Source organism: Pithys albifrons, chromosome 2 (assembly GCF_047495875.1).
Source record: "Pithys albifrons albifrons isolate INPA30051 chromosome 2, PitAlb_v1, whole genome shotgun sequence".
NCBI lineage: Eukaryota > Metazoa > Chordata > Aves > Passeriformes > Thamnophilidae > Pithys > Pithys albifrons.
Window position 1 is genome coordinate 109,039,786 of NC_092459.1, and position 21,251 is coordinate 109,061,036.

The 21,251-nt window shown below is 44.8% G+C and overlaps 1 protein-coding gene across 4 annotated transcripts in view; it reads right to left on the bottom strand.

Annotated features, from left to right (window-relative positions):
- Positions 1 to 9,983, bottom strand: part of PELI1 (pellino E3 ubiquitin protein ligase 1) — a 45,029-nt gene extending 35,046 nt beyond the window's left edge. For 2 of the 4 annotated variants that reach the window (XM_071582054.1, XM_071582052.1), the window contains exon 1: positions 9,707 to 9,983. Coding sequence is in view for 1 of the 4 variants with exons in the window: in XM_071582053.1 (XP_071438154.1) it covers positions 8,972 to 9,005 (34 nt within the window). In the remaining 3 variants the exon portion in view is untranslated. Of the gene's footprint in view, positions 1 to 8,967; positions 9,020 to 9,706 lie in introns of all 4 variants that reach the window. The other 2 variants (XM_071582053.1, XM_071582056.1) reach the window with 2 other exon arrangements.
- Between the last annotated feature and the right edge of the window lie 11,268 nt (positions 9,984 to 21,251).

Genomic DNA, 21,251 nt, shown 5'->3' on the forward strand with positions numbered 1-21,251 from the left:
GATCAGCAGACCTGAGGACTGTAGCATTACAAACACTCCAGCCCATGCTGGTTGGCTGTTTTGAACTATAACCTATTCTTTCCCTCAGTTACTTCCTTCCTCTCTTTGTCTACCTACCATAACTCCTACTTGTGCTCTGTTTCTCTCCCCCTACCTCTTCCCTTCTTTGTCTCTTCAGAGTCCAAAGTCTTTTGGTCATGCTTCTATTCATACAGTACCTAAGTGCTGAAAAAAATCAAACTTCACAATTTTTAGTATGCTTAGCTTCCTGTGTCAAGTTTTCATAAAATTCAAGTTTCTTGAAAGACAATGACAGATTTTTTTATAACACTATTCTCAGTCACAGCATACCAGTCAACATTAAAGACAAGAGTTCACAAATAATGCAGTCTGCTGATTTAGCTGCTATAAATGGAGAGCTTGGCCACTGCAGAAATGTCTGATCTACAGCTCTCACTCGCATAAACAGTCCCTAGCCACACAAATAAAGACTATCATGATCCTTCCCCAAACTCCTGCAGGGGAAAAAATTAACATGATAGCAGATTGGATGGAACAGCTCTAAGAAAAATCAATAACAGTAGCTGTAAAATCTAAAATTAAAGTAAGCCTGTTTTTGATGCTTTCAGTACACACAGTACATTAAATTTGGCAAAAGCCCAATGGAACATGAAGTACTTGTGGACAATGTCTGCCAAGAGCTAGAAATACAGCACTTAAGTCTTTAAAGAACAGAGGACCTCAGTTCATTTCTACTCCATGCATCTGAAACAAATTAAATCAAGGTGATCCTTCTGAGGGAACATTTGTATTAAATCTAATTGGCATACTTTGTGCAATGCTGAATGGAACATATGCTGATAGCAGAGAATCAGTATTTGTCATTTGATAATCTGTTCCACTTGTGACAAAGGTTACAAATACATGTTATACCTCCTCATATTCCAAACCACCATGCTTTCCTCCTTAGCATCAGGCCTGAGTCTCCCATAAGCTCTATACCTGGTGCTTGGTCATGCTGATACTTCTAACCATCTGACACAGTAAAAGCAGAAGAAAGAAATGGGAAGTGGGAACTCAGGGAACTCATGTTGCACAATCACTTTTTTCATCCACCTTCACGTCTGTTGGTACTTCATTAGTTTATATGCCTCAGAGCAGAGCAAGATTTGATTAGTAACTGAATACTAATTTGCATTTCTGTAGCAGCCTCCAAACATTAACAAATTAAGCATCAACACACCTGTGAGTTAGTTACCTTAATTAAAATAAGCCAAGAAAAAAGAGACAAGGCTAATAGCTATCTGGGGCTTTGGAGATATCATCCACCATACCACCACACAGGTTCCTCTCCTTACCACCTCCTGCATGCTGAGCTCCTTCCTAGTTGGACAGGAGAGTGGGGCACAATTCCAGCTTTGTTACCTTTCAGCCTGAACCCTGCCTTGGGAAAGTGGACAGCAAGAGAAGAGGAAACAGGCAATGTTACACCTGACACTGGCCCAAAGTAAGGCAAGAAACTTCTCAGGTCATCTCACTCTACATGCACTATCTGGATTTTTAAAGCTGCTATTTCTTGATGATTGAGGTTTTGAAATATAAAAGGCTGCCAGATTAATCTGTTACTCCTACTCATTACCAGCTATAAAGTAATAGCAGCATGCCTATGATACTTGCTGTTGTGGATTCGAAGAGACTGAAAGACACCAGACAACTGATTACTGGCATGATACTTAAGCCCTTCACTTCTCCCTGTGATTGGTCTCTCTTGGCTTTAGGGTTTAACTCTTCCTTCCTCCTTTGAGTCAGGCTCCCTTTGCAACTTGAATGAGCCCTTCCCCAAAGTTACAGAGTAAGGCAAAGATGGCAGGAAAAATGCTTTTAATGCTCCTTCCCGAGGCAGAAGTTTCTCTTGCTATCTATGCATATCTCAGAACAGTGAAATATGAATGCTTATTTCAGTGAGAAAAAACCCTAATAGTGTATATATACTGGAATAGATATAGCAACTGCTTTTGAATTTCTAAGTCCCAAGTGGCTTATAAGCCCCCACTTTCTACTACAGCATCCTGACCTTTCTCAGCCAGCAGTGAGAGGCACAAGAACCTATTCTGTGTTCACATCTGCTGCTCAGAAACCCACAGACAAAGCTAATGCACTGCCCACAGCACTGACTGTAAAAACATGCACACGTGCAAGGAAAAAAAAGGCATAAAAATAAAAGCTACTTGTGCATTTATATGCCTGCATGATCAAGTTGAGTTCCTCAATTTCAGCAGGTGGCCAACAGCCTCAATACAGTAATACTTCACTTCTTTTAAAAAAGACAAGACCAAAACCCCCACCAAGCTGTTACCCTCACCATGGTACCCTCCAGCCTTCTGGAACAATCTCGAGTAGTTTACAGGCAACAGGTCATGCTGCACCAAAAGGGAAAGACCTATTGGAATGATATTTCACATACACCACGTGCAGCACCAAATAAATACTAAGACAATTGATGTGGGCTATCAGTTATGTAGTAATTACCATAAAAAAAAAACAAAACCAAACAACCCCCCAAAACCCCCTAAGGATCCAGTATGATGGATCCACCTACCACAGGAATCGAGAGACAATGACTTGGTTGTGAAAGTCATCTAAGCACAAAGGGGTGATCAACTGTCTTCAGACTAATATGCTTTACAATATAATTTGTCTGAAGCTTGGTCTGCTAATCCCAGGGTATGAAGTGCATAGTCATAAATATATGCTGTGTGTAAAAGCATATTAAGAGGTACAAGGACAGCAGCTTGGAGCAGGAAGCAGCCCTTATCTGAAGTGTCACCACTACCATCACAAATTTGCCTCAACATAATCACACGAGAAAAAGAGCAAGTGAAACACTAAGTGTCTACTTCTGGGCCTTCTGGTTCTCTGAAATACCTACCTGAAAAAAGTTAGGTCTTTTTCCTGTTAAAAAGCAGTTTTTACTGATTGTCCCCATAAATTTCAGGCAGTTTGAGCTGGACCTCTCCCAACACTTTACTGAAAGTACATTAAATAAATGTTCCCACAACTAGCAGGTGTTGACATTAAGTCTTACCACAATGACTTGTTTAACAGTCTAACTATTATCTTCTCCCCTATAAATATTCAACTGGGCAGCCAATGTGCTCATGCCACTTGTGGGCATCATACAGTTTTTTTGTGGAGTTCTGAAAGCAGCATTCCTAAATCTGAAAACTAATTACCATGAAAGTTTGATCATGAAGATGAAAATACCAATATTGACTGAACAGCCTATAACTTTGGCTTCTCAAACATTAACAGTCAACAGCTGTGGTGTCCTACACAGGAGGAACTCACCCAGTTTCTATCAGCAGATTTTGTAGCATGTTACATGTTCTTTCCTAAATTCAAGAGAAAGCACTTGCCCAGCATAAAGGAATCAGATCCAAATCCAAGAGGGAGCAGATACCCTACCTCCAACATTAGTAAGTGTTGAGGCCCTTTACTCTCTCTCTCACTGCAGAGTAAAAGTTCAAAGTCGTCTTCTGCTAACCTCAACATACAGCAGCAATCTGAACAAAGCAACTCAAATATCTATGTGCATTTATTTTCTTCCATGTTGAACATTCCTCAGAGTATTTAAAGTGGCTCAGGAAAAAGGTAAACCAAGCCAAAAAAAGAAAAAAATATTAGTGGGAAATGGCAGAATTGACATGTTTTTAGAATTAGCATTTATCCCAAGAGGTGCATTAAAGAAGGAAAATGAGCAACAAGTTCTTTAAAACTAAGTCTCTGTGTATGATGCATTTTGGCTTTCTACCCTTAGCTTCATACCAAATAAATAGTTCAGCTGTATGATCTGACAAAAGAATCATTACTTATTTTCCCAGTTGAAACTTGTGTTAAACTATGATTAAGGCAATATTTATTTCTGTAAAAATATTGTACTGAACTACAACTGCTTCAGATAAGTGGAAAGGATATCAAGGTAGCACAAGATGAAAATCTCAGTATTCATATTAACACTTAAAGAGAAGAGGAGCCTTGAGATTTCTTAGCAGAAATTCTCCAGGGACCACTTTTATCATTTAACACAAATAATCTGTCTTAGGACAACAAAAATACAGATTAAACACTCAAGCTTGTGTGATTTTAAAATCAAGTCTTTACTATTTAATACTGTTAAACTATGAAAGGCAGAATGAACTGAGAGCAGGGAATGGGGGCACTTTGGGGCAGATCTGTAACCATAGGAGAGGTATGATCTTAACACAACAAAAGGAATTACCAACACGTAGAACTCTGATTTTGCTAATAGTTTAATGTTATCTTTGTGCCCCAATGGACTCAATGTTTAAGGGGGCCACCTGTGCAGGCTACACAGGCACACCAGTTCCCATTTCTGCAGCCCTCAGTTCTCACTGGGTGCCTTGTGTGCTGTCCCAGACATCACTGATCAATTCCTGGGCAAAGATTACCCACTGGAGAGAAATATTTCAAGCTAGATCTAAGCCAGAGATGCCAGTTTGACTGCCCTGACCCAAAGAACAATTAAGCCATTAGTGTTGTTGACCAAGATCAAGGGGTTACCATCCTAGAGGACAAGTTGGCAGGGACAAACTAACTCAACAGCTGCAGCTTTCCAGTTGCTCACTACTTGTTCACACAATTAACCAGAAACACTGAAGAGACAAGAAGGACAGTGTGATACACACAAATCACACCACTAACTTTGTTCTCACTATGCCTTCAGAAACTCTTGCAGGCCTCAAGCTTCACCAGCTGTCAAATCTTAACAGAAAACACATCAGTGCTCTCAGATTTAATCTCTGCTCCCCACCTTGCCTGTAAATTTAGGAAAATAGGTATCCCAGTTCAGAAAAGAATATTTTCAATAATTTGTAATGAAGCCCAAAGGGTTATGTAGTTGCAGAAGAATTGAAAAACTGGAAATACAAGCAGCTAAATACATCCAGGGAGATGAATCAATTGGTAATGGAAGGGGAAAAAAAGCCAATTGATAGCCGTCTATTTAAAAGACTACTTTGGCTAGGCAGGGTTTTGTGTTTTATTATTTTTCTTGGTTTTGGTTGTTTTGGTTTTTCACTTTTTTTTCCCCCCAATCTTCTTTCAAGTCCTAGCTCCAACAAACTATCTCCCAAAGAATCCAGCTGACTTTCTCCAAACCACTACTTTGCAAGTACCTACAAAATATTATGTACATACCCCATTCACTCAAAACCTCAGTCAATCCACAAAACACCATTATCTAGGAGCTATTCACATTATTAACTATCCTAAAAATAAAAAGTATTCTAGAGATCACTTCTGGTTTGAGTCTTTTAAACTTCAGCCTTTCAATACCTTCATTGCTGTTCACACATACACCTAATACAGCCAGACCAGCACCTCTCTGGCCCAAATATCTCTGTACTATTAAACTTCCAAGAAGGAATGTTTTGCTCCCTTCAAAAAACACGTTTATGCAATTAACTGCTATAAACAGGAATAGCATAGAAAAACATCTGGTTGACATAGCTGTATAGCCAGCATGCAGGGAGATCAAGAGCATTTTGAGCCAACATGACACATATCCCAAGTCTTCTACAACACACACTAGTGGTGAACAAGGAAAGAGAGTGTGAAATTAACAAATCCTCTTCCCCAAAGAAATATAATTACTGGACTAGATTAAAAGGTTTTGACTGCTCCTAATCTAAAAACTCAAATATACTTTTAATTAGAAGAGTAAAATTATAGGACACTCCCAGTCTTGAAACCACAGGCAGAAATTCACGGTTTAGTCCACTCTGCTCTTGAGTACAATATTGAAGCTCAAAATTCAGCATTTACATAAGTACCATGAGTGGCAGTCAAGTCACTGTGATTAAATTCAGCAGCATGGATTAAAAACAAGGTCAGCAGATTAACTTTTATTACCTGTTCATGAATTGAACCGTGCTCCTGCATGGCAGGCTCCAGAGGAGACCATCAATCCTTAACCAAACACTTCCACCCAGGCACTGCACTCAGTCTGAATCAAACAAGCTGCTGACTAGTTCACACTTGAGCCCACGTCCTGAAACACCATCTCAGCATTTACACCTCACATGCCAGCCAGGAGGATGGTGCTGGAGCAGGACTGGTATTGATGACCACCTACCTTCAGCACAGGCTGCCAGCAGGGGACAACAGACTTTTCCTGTAAAGCCTGTAGTTTTCCAGCCAACTATTTCACATCCATTCATTACTACAGGGTTATTCCAGAAAGGGCATTTTGAGCAGCTAGGAACATTTGGTACTCCAAATCATGTCACATGGATCAGCAAAAAAGTCTATGGCATAGGGCTTAACTAGGTAGCCCACAAGGTGTGCACTCACTTGTGCAAAGCACTTAAGAACCTCTTCCTACCTGAAGAGCTCCTTTTCAAATCAGTGTAAATAAAGGATACTTGTAAAAGAACATATTATCAGTGCAAGGCTGTAATTTTTCTGCAAATCAAATTATTGTCAAGAGTTTTTACTGCTTTTAGGAGAAGGCAGCAACAAGGTAAAGCTTGGGATTTTTTTTAGTTTAAGGAGGATTTCAGGCCTGACAAAGAACTTCCATCTTTTTAAATTTGAAAGGCAGGCTTTTGAATACATCAATTAAAACATTTTAAACAAGAAACATAATCACTTGTAACTATTAATTGCCACATTCACTGCAAAACATTAAGGTCCCAAAGAACGTGCCATGATGTGCCACAGCCCATCCCCAACCACCCACTGGAGAGAGAAATTCATCCTATAAGCTGTCCACAACCTCCTGGGAAACACAAAGCCACTTCAGCTTTGCCCAACGGACACAATTTTTCACAATTGAATTGCTATCTTACCTTCTTCCCCATGAAACTTTTCATTCAGGTAGACTAACTAGCCCTGATCAGGGATGTAATATTAATTTCAGTAGAACTGGGGCACTACAGCAGGAGTATGACATTTAGTGGTGCATCCTGCTAACCGGGAGACTGAAAGGAAACAGAAACTAGATCAGATGGAAACATGCTTACTTTTTACCACTGAAACTGTCTCAGCAGTATTCGGCAATGCTCGACCTACTTCCTGTACCATCTCTTTGCTGTCACTTCCTTTGACAGTTTGTCAGCACGCCTGTGAATCTGGAGATGAAGGAATGAATGCCTAGGAAGCAAAAGAGCTGGACTTTTTCGCCTTGATGCTCAGTCAAAACTTCTACAATGTAACCAGCAAGGCGCACAGTGACCAGCGAGCAACAAGTATCTCCAATTACTGGCATCCAGCAGGAATTGCTAATCAACTGTGTAATTTAACTTACAAGAATGCACTTAAAGGTGACTGATTTCTCATGAAACACCCTCATTCTTCCTTTTTTAGCTCAGGGCATGGATTAGAATCTACAAACAGCTTTGGGTTTTCTGCCTTCCCATATTCCAGAGCTCCTGTCTGAAAAGACGTTTTACAAGAAAATATACGTGTAATTAGTTCCTTCCAAATGAATAAGAGTTTTAAATACTACTGGCTCCAAGCAGATGATCCTCTATTTTGCATCTACAAACAGTCACTAGCTATAAATCCTGAAGTGAAAAGATCCTGTTTTCCATGCCTAGTTTCTTGATAGAAACCAGTATTGCTACCAATATACTGTCTCTGTAGCAGAGATAGTATATTAAGTTCTGCTCTGAAATACTAACAGCTACTCAAAATTTAATTTCCAAGATGAATATAGCATGGTGACCTGCTGTGTTGAGAAATATGTCTCAGTGTTTAGTAAGAATGGAAGCATTCATGAGGCAAGACTTTACTCAGCATAATGTAGGTGCTCCTACATGTTTAATTCATTTGAAAGAGGAGATGTCGAAGGTACCCAGTAGCTGCCTATATACAACTAAATGCATTCTTAAAGCTTCCTGCCAGGCCATTCACACGACTTCAAAGAGTTAGGACACTTATCTTACGCAGCACTAAAACGGTTTAATTTTCCAACTAGCAGTGCTCAATTTTCAAAAAAACCCAGGCTTTTTCTTGGGGGAAATGACAGTGGGGGATAGAAGAAGGGGGAGTATCCCAGCAGACGTCTGAACTTTGGCTCTGCATTACTCACTCCGAAATTGCCGGCCTAAAACATTACAAAGCCACATAAACCACACGACGACACAGAGAAACGAAAATTCGGGCAGCCTGTTCGTATCCACTAACCTACAGGCGCCTTTCGGAACAAAAAGCAACAGAAGATGTATCATCAACAGGTCATCGGGCTGTTTCTTTGTGAAAAAAAAAAGGCTGTGATGAACAGAAACCGGAAACGGCCTTTTTTCCCCCCGTGTCTTCCCCCACCTCCCCACGCGTTCAAAATGGAAAAAATAAACCCATCGTCCTTCAGATGCAGAAGCGCCAGCTCTAGGCAGCTGAAAGGCTTTGTGATTTCCCTTGTCAAGTAGTGTTTTGTCAAGGCAGAGGAGTCCCAGCAAGAAAAAAAAAATAATAAAAAAGGGGGTCCTTTTAGGCCAGAAACATCAGCGTTACAGCCAGGCTGCTTTTGGCTTCCATGTATTCCAGAAACTGCGTTTTGCAGAGGTGAAGTAGCTGCAGTTTTTGAGGAGGTAGTTAAAACAAAAACAAAGAGGAGGGGGAGAGAAAAATGCTTCCGGTATAAAAACGTGCTTTAAAATACACCCTTTTAGAGGCAAAAACTATTCAGCTGAAAACACAATTCCTCCTCCTCTCCCTTGCCTTTCGAAAATCTTCTCCATGGCTGTTACAGGCCGAAATGTCCCTCTTCTATTACATCTTCCTGAAAATGCATTATTTAACTAGGTGAAAACAAGACTGAAAATTAAAACCGGACACAAGTTGCGCTGGATGGCAGGCTGCTCACAAAAGAGCCAAGGCTGGGGAGACGGGAGAGAAACCCCGCGATTCCCCCAAGAAGCTTAAAATGAAAACCTCACAACTTACCTACCGGTTATCTGGATTCTTCCAGAGTGAAACAACATCAAATTTGGAAGAGCTAGGGATATTAAAAAAAAAAAAAAGGAGCAAGCTTTCCCACCAAGATCTTGCAGGTTAGCATCAGCCAAGCAAAATCCCCCTTTGTTTTGTTGTCACCCGCCTGCGTGCTATTCCCATTCCGCGCTCCGGCACGGAGGCTGCGATCAATGGACTTCGGGGGGGAGCTCGTTCCGACCCGAAAAAAATATATATAACACCGCAGCCGCAAAAAACCCCAGCATTCCCCGAGTTCAACGGAACCCTGGTGTCCAAGTACCGAGCGGTTCCGGGCGACTTTTTTTCCTATTTTTTTTTAAAGTGATTTTTTTCCCGAGGGCAGACGGCTCGGCAGCCGCTCCATGACAAAGAGCTTCCCCAGCACATCCAGCGCCAGAGCGGGGCCAACTCTGGCTGGGTGGCAAGGAACAAAGATTAAAGAAAAAAATGAGAAAAATAAAAAAGACCAAAAAAGAAAGAAGGGGGGGGAGGGACACAAAAAACTTTCCAAACCAGCGGGAAAAAATTAGAATAGAGGATTATTTCAGAAACAGCCGCAACAGGGGAGCGCTGCGAGGCGCAGCACAAAGCGCGCAGGGCGACGGGAGGGGAGGAAGGAGCCCGGGAAGCGAAGGGGGCAGGCCCCGGGCCGGCCCCCATCCCCTCGCGACAGCGCCGCGAGCTCTGTCGCGACAGGCGCGATACTCACCCTAGGGAGGAAGGAAGCGGGCAGCACAGGCACCCCACGCCGGCAGGCCGGGATCGGGGGAAGGGTAACGAGACAGCCGCAGCCTCCTCGCGGCCGCACGAAGGGCGATAGTTCCGTCCGGGAGACAGGCGAAGGAACCTCTCGGCACAAACGCCGCACAGAGCGCTCCGGGGTGCGAGTCTCAAGCCGGGAAGCAGCGGCAGTATCTGCGGGGAAGCGGCGGGAGACAAGCACCGATGTACGCCGGTTCCTCCGCCCCACAACGAGTGCCGCCGCCACCGCCTCCAGCCCCGCCCGCGCCGCTCACCGCCCGCCCGCGGGGAGGGGCCGGCCCGGAGCGCCCCGCGCCATGACGGGACTTGTAGTGCCTCCCTGAGCATCCCCTGGGCACCATCCCCACAGAGCCAGACACACGTGTGTGTGTGTGTATGTGTGTCTGTGTGTGTGTCTGTGTGTGTGTCTGTGTGTCTCTGTGTCTTTGTGCATGTGTGTGTATCCCCACAGAGTCACACACCCCTGTGTGTGTGTCCCCACAAAGCCATACATCCATCTGTGTGTCCTCACTGACCCACACATCCCTCTGTGTGTGTGTGTGTGTGTATGTGTCTCTGTGTGTGTGTGTGTGACCCCACAGAGCCACACATTTGTGTGTGTGTGTGTGTGTTGCCACAGAGCCACACATTTGCCTCACTGACCCACACATCCCTCTGTGTGTGTGTGTGTGTGTGTGTGTGTGTGTGTGTGTGTGTGTGTGACCCCACAGAGTCACACATTTGTGTGTGTGTGTGTGTTGCCACAGAGCCACACATTTGTGTATGTGTCCCCAGAGTCACACATCCATCTGTATGTGTCCCCACAGAGCCACACACCCCTGTGTGTCCCCACAAATGCACACTCCTGTGTGTCTCCAAAGAGTCACACACCCCTGTGTGTCCCCACAGGGCCACACACCCCTCTGCATGTGTGTCCCCACAGAGCCACACATCCCTCTGTGTGTGTTCTCACAGTCACACACCCCTGTGTGTCCCCACAGAGCCACACACCCCTCTGTGTGTGTCTCCAGAGATCTGCACACCTGTGTATGGGTATCTGTACTTTTATGTACTTCAGTGCCCACAAAGCCAAATGAATCCAGGCTGTGTCTGAAGGAGTGTGGCCAGCAGGTCGAAGGAGGTGATTCTCCTCCTCTGCTCTGGTGAGAGCCCCCCCAGAGTGCTGCATCCAGTTTTGGTGTCCCCAACACAGGAAGGACATGGAGCAAGTCCAGAGAAGGGCCACAAAGTTGATAAGAGCACTGGAGCACCTCCCCTGTGAAGAAAGTTTGGGTTGTTCAGTCTGGAGAAGGGAAGATTGCAGGCAGACTTTGTATATAAAGGGGATCTACAGGAAAGCTGGAGAGGGAGTTTTCATTAGGAACTGTAGTGATAGGACAAGGAGTAATGGGCACAAACTGAAAGAGAGGAAATTTAGGTTAGATATTAGGAAGAAATTTTTTATTGTGAGAATGGTTAGACACTGGCATAGGGCCAGGGAGGCTGTGGATGTTCCATCCCTGGCAGTATTCAAAGCCATGTTGGATAAGGCCTTGAGCATCCTGATCTAGTAGGGGGTGCCCTTGTCCATGGCATGGGGAGATGGGACTAGATTATCTTTGAGGTCCATTTCAGCGCCTTAATGTTCAATCATTCTATGATTCTATGTGTGTGGTAGTCCCGTGGTGTAATGGTGAGCACTCCGGACTCTGGATCACAAGGTCGTGAGTTCAAGTCTCGGTGGAAGACCGTACTGGGCAGTTAAATGCCTCCCTGCCATCTGACCCTGTCAGATCTCGGATGCTCAGCAGGGTCAGCCCCAGTTAGTAGCGGGTGCTGTGACAGTCCTGAGGACTTCACTGTCACTGTCCAAGCTCGCTCGGCTGTGGCAGATGGACCTCAGGACTGAAATGGTGGGACCAGTTCTGCACACGCTGTGCCTCACCTAAAAAATTCACTGCGCAGACTCAAAGGGCACCACCCCCAAGTGAGGAGAGCCCTTCCCAAATCTTTGTTCGCGAAGTTTGGCCATACCTACCTATGTGTGTGCACATGCGTGTGTGTGTGTGTGTGTGTGCATGCATACATATGGGTGTATAGATAAATGTATGTGTGTGTGTGTATATGTCCATGTACACATACATGAATATAAATACGTGCATACATATGTATGTTATGCATATGTACATGTGTGTACATATGTATATGTGTATAAAAACATTCATATGTATATATGAATAATTATATGTATGTATATACACACACATCCATACGTATATGTGCATGTATATGCATACACACACATATATATTCAGGCCTAATGTTGCGCTAATCCAGTCCAGATGTGTCTTGCTACGTGTGTGGGGGGAGCTTAAATAAATATATAAAAAACTTTTTCGAGCAAGGCAGGAAGGTCATTTTGTATCACAGGCTGCTCCAGCAGTATTGCCAATGACGGCTGTTGCAGTGGTTATCTGAGAGTATTTGCCTGGACAATATTCTGGAAATACATACCTTGAAATACTATTTCAACTCAAAGACCCTTCTAGCCATGTATAGAAAGACTATGTTAATTGATTTTTATCTATGTTTTCCATAGCTTAAGGGAAAACACAGCCTGGATGTGGTCTTCAAATCTTTTTTGTGCATATATAGTGAGAGAGTTTTGAGGGAAATAGGAACTTTTACTACCACATCACTCAGAAAACAACATGGTCCTGCCCCAGCATGACACACAAAGCCAATGGAGATGCTTTTGCAGCCATCATATCATAAGCTGCTGAAGAATTATCCAGAGTTAGAAATATTAGTGGTGCCAGGCTGTGTAAACTCAACTAGTCATTAACCGGAGTTTCATTGGCCCTGGGATTTTTAAAGAGAGATTAAGAGATGTAACTCACAACTCCCAGATTATAAGAACAAAAGGGTCAGGGTGATCAGCCCTCCTGACCTCTGGCGTCACCCTGAACATCCCCAAAGTAGCTTTTGCCTCAAATGCAGTACTTCTTTCAAAGAAGCATTGATGCCTGAGATAAAAAAGAGCCCTGACAGTAAATCCACTCACCCCCACTTTTGGTCACTGCTGCAAACAAAGCCCAGCGTTAAAAGTGAGCTCTCCACAGAGCATTTATTGGTTGGCCTTTGGATTTGCTGTAACTGTTTTCCATGCTTGACAGACCGTTATCTCTGCTATATTTCCAACCCATGTATTTACAACCCTCTGATAGAGGTGTCCTTTAATCTCCTCTTTGCTGAGCTGCCAATACAGGTATCCCCTAATCTTTCTCTATGGGGCAAGTTATACCCTCGCCCTTGGGGAGGAGCATACTGCACATCTCATCAGAGCTGCTGGAGGTGTAGCTTCCCATGGGACTCAGCCACAAGGGAGTCAGGAGCACATGTGCAGCAGGCACGTGGTAGATGGGTGTTGCAGAGGCATGGGTGGAGAAGTTCCTGGCATTAGCTCTGACACCAAAAGCCTGCTGAGTCCCACCGAGGTGGGAGTCATGTTTCTCACCCCAGGGACCAGGTGCTTCTTTTCCTGGGATGGTGGGGAAAAGCTGAGGGAAATGGGATGGGGAAGAAGGTGAGGGTTAGGTGGAAAGCCACCACAGTCACAGGCATCACGCTGGAATGAGCCCGCTGCTGCCTGACCCCTGCGTGCTGCCTGACGTGCTTGGAGTTTTACGTGTAATGAATCACTTGCTACACATGTGATGTAACATGACAGTGGTAATAGATTTCATTATTATCCAATTTACTAGGGGAAACTGAGGTGTGGAGAGGTGAATATTATGCCTAGGGCACAGTGGGGCTAGATTACAGAAGACCTCATGCTGCCATCCCATGCTCACTTTACTAAGCCATATAGGAATTAGGTACTGCTGGCAGAAACAGACTATGTTGAAGAGAGCCTGGGGGGAGAGAATGAGCTGGGCATTCACAGTACAGAGATGCCCTTGGCATTCATGTCCTGCCACAGCAAACAGTCCCTATTGCCATGTTGAATGGGGTCCCATTCAGCTCCAAGAGCTGCTCCAGGCTGCTGCCACTCACTGTGCTCTTCTGTAGTATCTGATGGGCTTATCACTTTGACCCTTGGGAGGCTCTTTCCTGACTTTTCATGGCTATGCAACCCTCCCACAGAAGACAAAATGACAATGAGGGATTTCCAGTATTTCAGCATCCCTGCTGCAGCCTTGTCCATGCTGCCTCGGGGACAAGTCCCAGGTGCCAGCAATGCTTGTGCTGAGCCTGACCCTGCCCTGTGAGAACACTCACAGTACCCACAGCAGGACCAGGGCTTGCATCCCATCACTAACCATCTTTTATTTAAATCTAAATTAGCACCTTCATGATGGACTTCTGTTTCATGAATTGGTCTGATCCCTTCTTATATCCATGCAAGTATTTATTCTTTGAACAGCCCCTTGGCTCAGCTCTGCTCCTAGTTCCCCTTTCCTCACAATCCTGCCTCGGGGTTAATTTTTTTCTCAAAGACGTTTCAGAGAAAGCTTAAGAGACAAATCAGCATTACAAAGCATTCCTCTTGTAGTGGAAACAGTTTTCAGAAAGCTTTTATTTCCCTACTTAAAAAAAAAGAAAAAAGGAAACAGCTGAGTTTAGTGACTGCTTTTGGTATTTCCTTATATGTAACACATGTCCCTTGCTATGGAAAAAGGGCAATCACCACTCAAGACTTACAGTTCTCTGCTACATGCCCAGAGGTCTGGAGAAGCTGATGCTAAAAAGTGGGCTTCAGAACTCAGCTCCTTGCTGGCAGGAAGCCTGGGGGCTGGTTTTCCCTCTGATCCTGCCATGTCCCCTTGTACCATAAGCATGTACCACTCCATGGGGAGACAGCAGGGAGTTGAAACATAAAAGACTTAATCTTTTGGGGGAGTCAGGCTGGCCTGAGGAGACCCAGCACCATGGATAATTGGTTGGAGAAGGGAGAGTGGGTAGGTAGAGCATTACCTTCACTGATCCACCTCGTTTCACACCATTTTTTCCCTCCCAGCACTGAAACTTGGAGTTGCAACTCAGCAAAGTGGAGCTCTGAAATCATCTTTGATATTTAAACAACTTTTTCTGTTTTCTGACAGCCACATACTGTTCCACTGTTCGTGTCGAACAGGCTCTCTGAGTCAGAAGCAAAACAAAATGACACATGGTCCCCTCTAACGTTCCCATCAGAGCATGTATGGTCCTGTGATCTCACTGCAGTGGTGAAGAAACAGAGAAGGCTCTTGGCCAGGTTTCTGTGGATATGGCCCTAATAGCAACAGTTCATCCATACCTCACTGATCCTGTCTATGTTATTAAATAAAATGATCCCAATCCAGTGTGGCTTGGCTGGGCTCAGGGCCATGCTACTGAATTCTGTGTTCCCAAAAGCACATGGCAGATCTGAAACTCCTCTTCAGTATATCTCCTGGCCATGCCCAGGTCATCTTCTAGACCTGGGCTGCCAAGTTCAACTTACCAGGATACTTCACCAAAACTGCAGAGAAGTCCCTCATTCCTGAGAGAGAACCCATGTCCCCAAGGGGTGTCCTTATTCCTCTTCTAAACCAGTTGCCTCCCCAGATTGTGAAACAGAAGCTCGCATCCCCTTGCTCATCAAGCCCGTAAGATTCAAAGGGGTTCAAACCTACACCCAAAGCAAACATTGGGGACTGATGCTGCTGGGACTGAGCATGATGACAGGGCGCTGGGCAGGTGCTGCTGCCATGATATGCTGCAATTCATACCTGCGTGGGTAATCACCATGGCTCAGCGCCATGAGCTGTGATTAAGTCATTAGTCTGTCATGTGAAAATATTTGAGATTACAAGTAAATGCTGAATTCCTTCTTGGAAGGGTCAAGGAAATTAATATTTAGCTCTGGTGCACATGAGGTTAGAGCTTGTCAAATGCAGGACACAATGCTGTAATCCAGAGTGCAAACATTGGCCTCATCACCAGGTTTTGGGTTCTTCGAAAGGAGAGTGCTAATTCCTTTGGCTCATTTACAAACTCAGCCTTTGGTTCATCAAGAGCTCAACATCAATCTATTGCAGAAAAATTGAAGCACCCTGAGCCTGGCAGTTGATTCCTTCTTTCCCATGCCCAATGGTGTGCACTTGCACCTGCACTCCACTTAGGCAGAGCAAAGGGGTGGCTGTGCAATCATCCGCAATCAATCAGGCTGATCGTGTACACCGATTAAATTATGTTCTTCCACCAGTTCTTAGAAATGTAATTTGCTTTAAGTTAATAAGCAAACATCTACCCTCTCAAAGTGTATTTGCAAAGCTGTAAAATTAAGGGGCACTTCATAGCAGCAGAGAGGAAGGAGGGATGGAGCTGTTGTACCAGCAGTGTTTAATGAGGATGCTGTTGGTGGTTGCAGAGTAGTCGGCCACCCCAGATGGACACATATCAATCCCCCCAACACACATTAATTAATGGGGTGGGACAGAAACTAACCTCCCTTTGAAGACAACTGCAAAAGAGGATCTTAAGCAGACCATGGAGCTTCCTGCTGTCACTTCAATGAGGACAGGATTGCACCCCGTGGGCTCTGGTATGTTTTTAATTGCTTTTTCTTGAATGTGGGTCTAGAGGGAAAGTTTGTTCACCATTTGCAGTGATTTCTCCACTAACTGTATCCCAGTAAGTGCAGTAATCCTTCTGCCAGCACCTCCCAGGTTCATCTCTTGGGTTTTCCAGATGGGAGGAAGTGCTTGGCTGCTGCTCAACATCACAGTGGTCCTCCCATGGACCATGCAAATGTACATCTCAGTTTTTCCAGACACCCAGACCCAAAATCAAAGTCTTTTCTTTTTCTTTCTTCTTTTTCTTTGGTTCTAAAACACGACCTCTGAAGCTGTAATCTGGAAGAACATCAGCCCCATGCATTTCCCCAGAGAAGAGGGCACAGTAGCATCTCCCCCTCACCCAACCCACAACACAGCCAGAAAAATGGAGGAGGCAGGTGATACTTTAGCAAGGCATATTTAAATGCCTTTAATTAGGTGGAATGAAAACACCATGTGTCGCTCGTTAGAGCTGTTGTATCAGTCTGGAGGGTGAAGTAATAAGAACATAAACATCAGCATGTGAGTACTCCTGGCACCCATAGGATGGGTCCAGTTCACAGGTGACCTCTGCAGCCCTTTTTCATGTGAGGAAACAGGCAGAGAAAAATGAAGAGGGTTGGCCCAGAACATCATGAGCATCAGGGCCAGCACAGGAGAGTGAGGGATGGACATGCTGAGATGGTGCCTGTCTCATATTTTAAAGGGACTGGCAGGCAGTGGGGACAACATTAGCACCCATATCCATCCAGATATCTCAGCCTTTCATCTCATACCCTCCTTTGAGGGGAGCAGCCATTGTCCCTTTGCCAATTTACCATGTAGAGACCAGCCTGTGCTACAACCAAGTCCATGCTATCTAACCATGGGTTGGTTGAAGAAAAAAGGCAGTTTTTGAGTTCTTCAATCCCATGAGAACACACAAAACCACAGATGTATATGTATTTTTGCTTGTATTCAATATAGGCAGCCAAAGCTCCTTTATTTTTTTTCTCCTTCCCCTCTGCATGTCATAGAAAAATTCTCTGCTTTCTGTCTGGGAACTCATATGCCAGAAGGCCTGTTCATTGTAGCTATGATTTAAGCCACATGAGCTGGCTGCATGGTAACAGAGTAATACTCTTTCCTTGGCTTTCCCACTCAAACAATATGATTAACACAGTGTTTTCTGGGTGGCAGAAGTCTGGCAGTCCAAGGAGGAAGCTAAAGGGAAGGAGGCAACCCTGGGCCCTGTCAAAATAAGGTTTGCTCAAGGGAGATTTGCAGCCAGAATCCGATTCAAAGCCCCTCTAGGGCCAAGCTGGCAAAGTCACCTTAAATCCGTTTTGGGGGTTGTGAGATGCCTTCACTAAGTCCCACAATGGCCTGGCTGTGACTGAACTCACCAGGTCCCCTCTGAGCGACTCCAGAAGCACCTGAATGGAGGCTTGGACACCACCAGTATCGTGGCTGCCGTCTTTGGGGCAGGAACTCAAGGGCTCCTACCAACTGCAGAGGCATTGGACAATGAGCTTCAAGGGTTTTATGCCAAGTATTTCAAAACTCTTTTGGTCCATTCAAATTAGGGGTCCTGTGGGACTGGGCTACCAGCAGCTCTTGGTCTTTCTTCTCTAGACCAGCCAGTACCATCGTGTTTGCCCCTTCTTTGGGGTCTGCATCTGGGTCATATCACTGGTTTGGGATTTCTCTTTGCTTTTAAGGGTACTGCTGGATTTTGGAGTCAAGACTTGGCCATTCATAGCCATTTTTCATTCCTGGGCTGATACGACTGATACAAAATCCACTTGCTTTCACCTAAAAGATCAAAATGTTTCCTGGCAATGTACTTTAATTTTAATTTACTGTTACCGAAATTCATTTGGCATGTTCTTGTCCTTTCACCTCAGAAAATTTCCCTCCTTCAGCCCCTCAGTTTTACTTGGGTTCACCTGAAGTAAATCACTGGAGTGTTGTTGAGGAAAAAGCCTTGTTCTGGATAGTATCCAGAATACCATGTCCCAGGCTGGTGGCTGCAGGCTTGGGGTATGGCAGCCTTCTGCAACCCAGAATGAATCAGAACTGTGAAAACACAGGCTTACTAGCAGAAGCCAGCATCCCACCCTCCTAGCAAATGCTCAGCCCTGCCTGCCCACCAGCCAGGACTCTGGTGGCTCCATTGGGCCTGGCATCATCCTGAGGAAGATGCGATGCAATTCAATCCAACACTGGTGGTCTCTGCCAGGACCCCATCACCAAATGGCCTCTAATGGCTTGGTGATAAATGACCCCCAATACATACTGGCTGTAGCTGTGACAATAAAACAACTCATTCCAGAGCCTCAGCACCACTTTGGAGCAGGCCAACAAGCTCAAATATTGCCTGGACATGGTCAGGGATTTGTGTGAGCTGGGAACCACTCAGAAGATCCAGGCAGTTTGGATGGGACCACCTCGTCTGGGGCTGCAGCAGGCTTTGGCAGCAGTAATACATGCCAGCTGGACTCAGGACCAGGAAACCACTCATGACACACTTAATTTATTAATATATATGTTGTTTTTGAGGCTTGATGATGGTCCAAGAGCCACTGGTGTAAAACAAGCTTTCCTGCTTCCTCAGTGCTGGCAACACTGATGCTCCTTGCTTAGAGTGACTGATGTGGTGCCCACCAAGCCAAGGTTACAGCCATGGGAAACAAGGCTTTCTCAGCAGGAAAACTAGAAAATGGAAGAGAAAACCTGCTGTTTTTTAAAACCTCATATCCCAATTGTGCAAAAGGGGAAGAGAAATGAAACAGTCGTGGAGTGCCCAGTGAGTCACGCAGACACTAAGGTGTGGTATCACAGCCCGCAGAGCTTGGCAGACCCACCCTTGCTTTGCTGTCTCCACAGCAGGAGCCAAGCAGTTTTTCAGGGCTGGGTGTTGACACTGTTTCTGGGTACAGCCAATCACCCAGGAAGATGGGCTTGCTCCTGGGCCACCCAGAATCAATAGCCCAGCAAATCCCAGCAGGAGTGAGCCATGCTCTGATGCAGCCCAGCCATGCCAAGACTAGTTGCTGCCCACCTCTGGCCTTGGCACACACCATCACTTGAGTTGCTTGGGGATGGGACACACAGATACAACTGATGGTGTTGTCTTGTACCGCCCAACACAACAAAGGGAATAACAAACACTGCAGAAGCAGCATGAGCAAAGCATCAGAGAGGACAAAAGGAGGAATTTTTTGAATGTATGCTTATAGCAAAGCCAGGCTTTGACCTCTGTGAGGCCAGGAAATGTAGGTGCGGTGTCCACACCTGAATTTGGTGGCAGGAATTTTCCCTACGTAGCAACAGTTGTTATGTAGCAATAATGCTTGGCAAATTTCAAGGCACTTGAGAAATATTAATTAATCTGCACATCAGCCTTGTCAGGTAAGCAGCTAAATATTTTCATCTGTGCTTTACAGCTTGGGAAGTGAGACCAAAAGGAAAAAAAAGAAGCAGATTGTCCATGGTCACAGCACAAGCAGCTGCAAAGATGTGAGTAGTGCTCAGTGACCACCTCAGAACAGGAGAGCTGATGGAAAGGAAAACCAAAGGAAAACCAGGTAGTGCCTCAGGAGATTCAAAGAAAACACCTAGTTTTCAATCCAGTGAAGCAAACTTCCCATCAGAGGGACTTTTCTGCTGCTGGCACTGGCATTTCACAGTTCAGTTAAATTACATTAATCACTTTGATGATGACTCCTGACATTCACCTTCATTAGCCACTGGCAGCCATGCTCAGCTGCTGCGACTTCAGAGCTATCAATGTCTGCTTTAAATAGCCCATGAGTAAAATAGGCTGGGAGACAGCATGTCTGGACTCTCCTCTGGTGTAGCCTGCATGGAGGTGGCTAGGAATGCAAGACCCAAGCCAAACTGCAGTTTAACCCTGGCCGAGCATGACCATTTTCTAGATGTCTTGCGGTGGGGAGAGCTTTTCTCTTTGGTACGGAGAGCAATGGCAGAGTGGAAGTGTAGAGAGGGGAAGATGTGCAAGGGAGGACCAGGTGAAGTCCATGGAAGCATCTTCCCAGTTTCTTTGGGAATGGTGTTATTGCTACACCTTCTGTTGCATAAACAAACAGCTGATGCCATAATCAGGCTTTAGCCCAAGGGTATTTTTGCCCCAGACCTCATTTTCCCCAAACAAACAGAAATTCAGGTCACACTGGGGGCATTTGTATCTTAAAGGTGGTGGATAGGACAGGTGGAAGGGCAAACCAAAGACAGGAAGACACGTGGTGCCACAGCCACCTCTCAAAGCATAGGGCTGAATGGACAGGGAGCAAAGCTGGACCCTGTCCCTCATCTCTGAGGTCACTGTTGTGGTCACGTTGCCTTTGCTGATGGTGTGCTTTACTTTCCTTAAACCAGAATGAAATGTAGAAAAATCATGAAATCCCAGACAAATCACAAATGTTCTGTGGTGCAGCTGCTTTGGTTTTCCTTCCTTACAGTTTAATGTGCTGTTTCCAGCTTCTGATTCTTATTTTACTAGAAATGATGCTCGGGAAACACAGACAAAACTTTCACTGATTGCCATTTGTCAAAACAGAGGAATTTGAGCTCTGCAGAATAAAAAGAGACAGAGAGGTGAGATGCTTTGTAGTTGCTGCAGCAATGCTAACTGGCATATGTCACTCTTATCTAAGGGATCACAATTACCATCCCCAAAAAGCAAAAGAGGCTGATGATTTCAACCTGGAGAAGGAAATTCCCCAATACTGACTGCAGTCCCTAGGCCTTTCACTGAAATATTTCTACATGAAGGTATTATTTTGCAAATAAATGCAAATAATTTAATGCCCACAATAAATTCTCCCATGCACATTTTATTAGCAGAGACCAGTCACTCATTAACTGCTGCGGCATGTGATGCTTGTTCAAAACACAGGAAGGCACCTGCTTGTAATTAATGGAAAAATA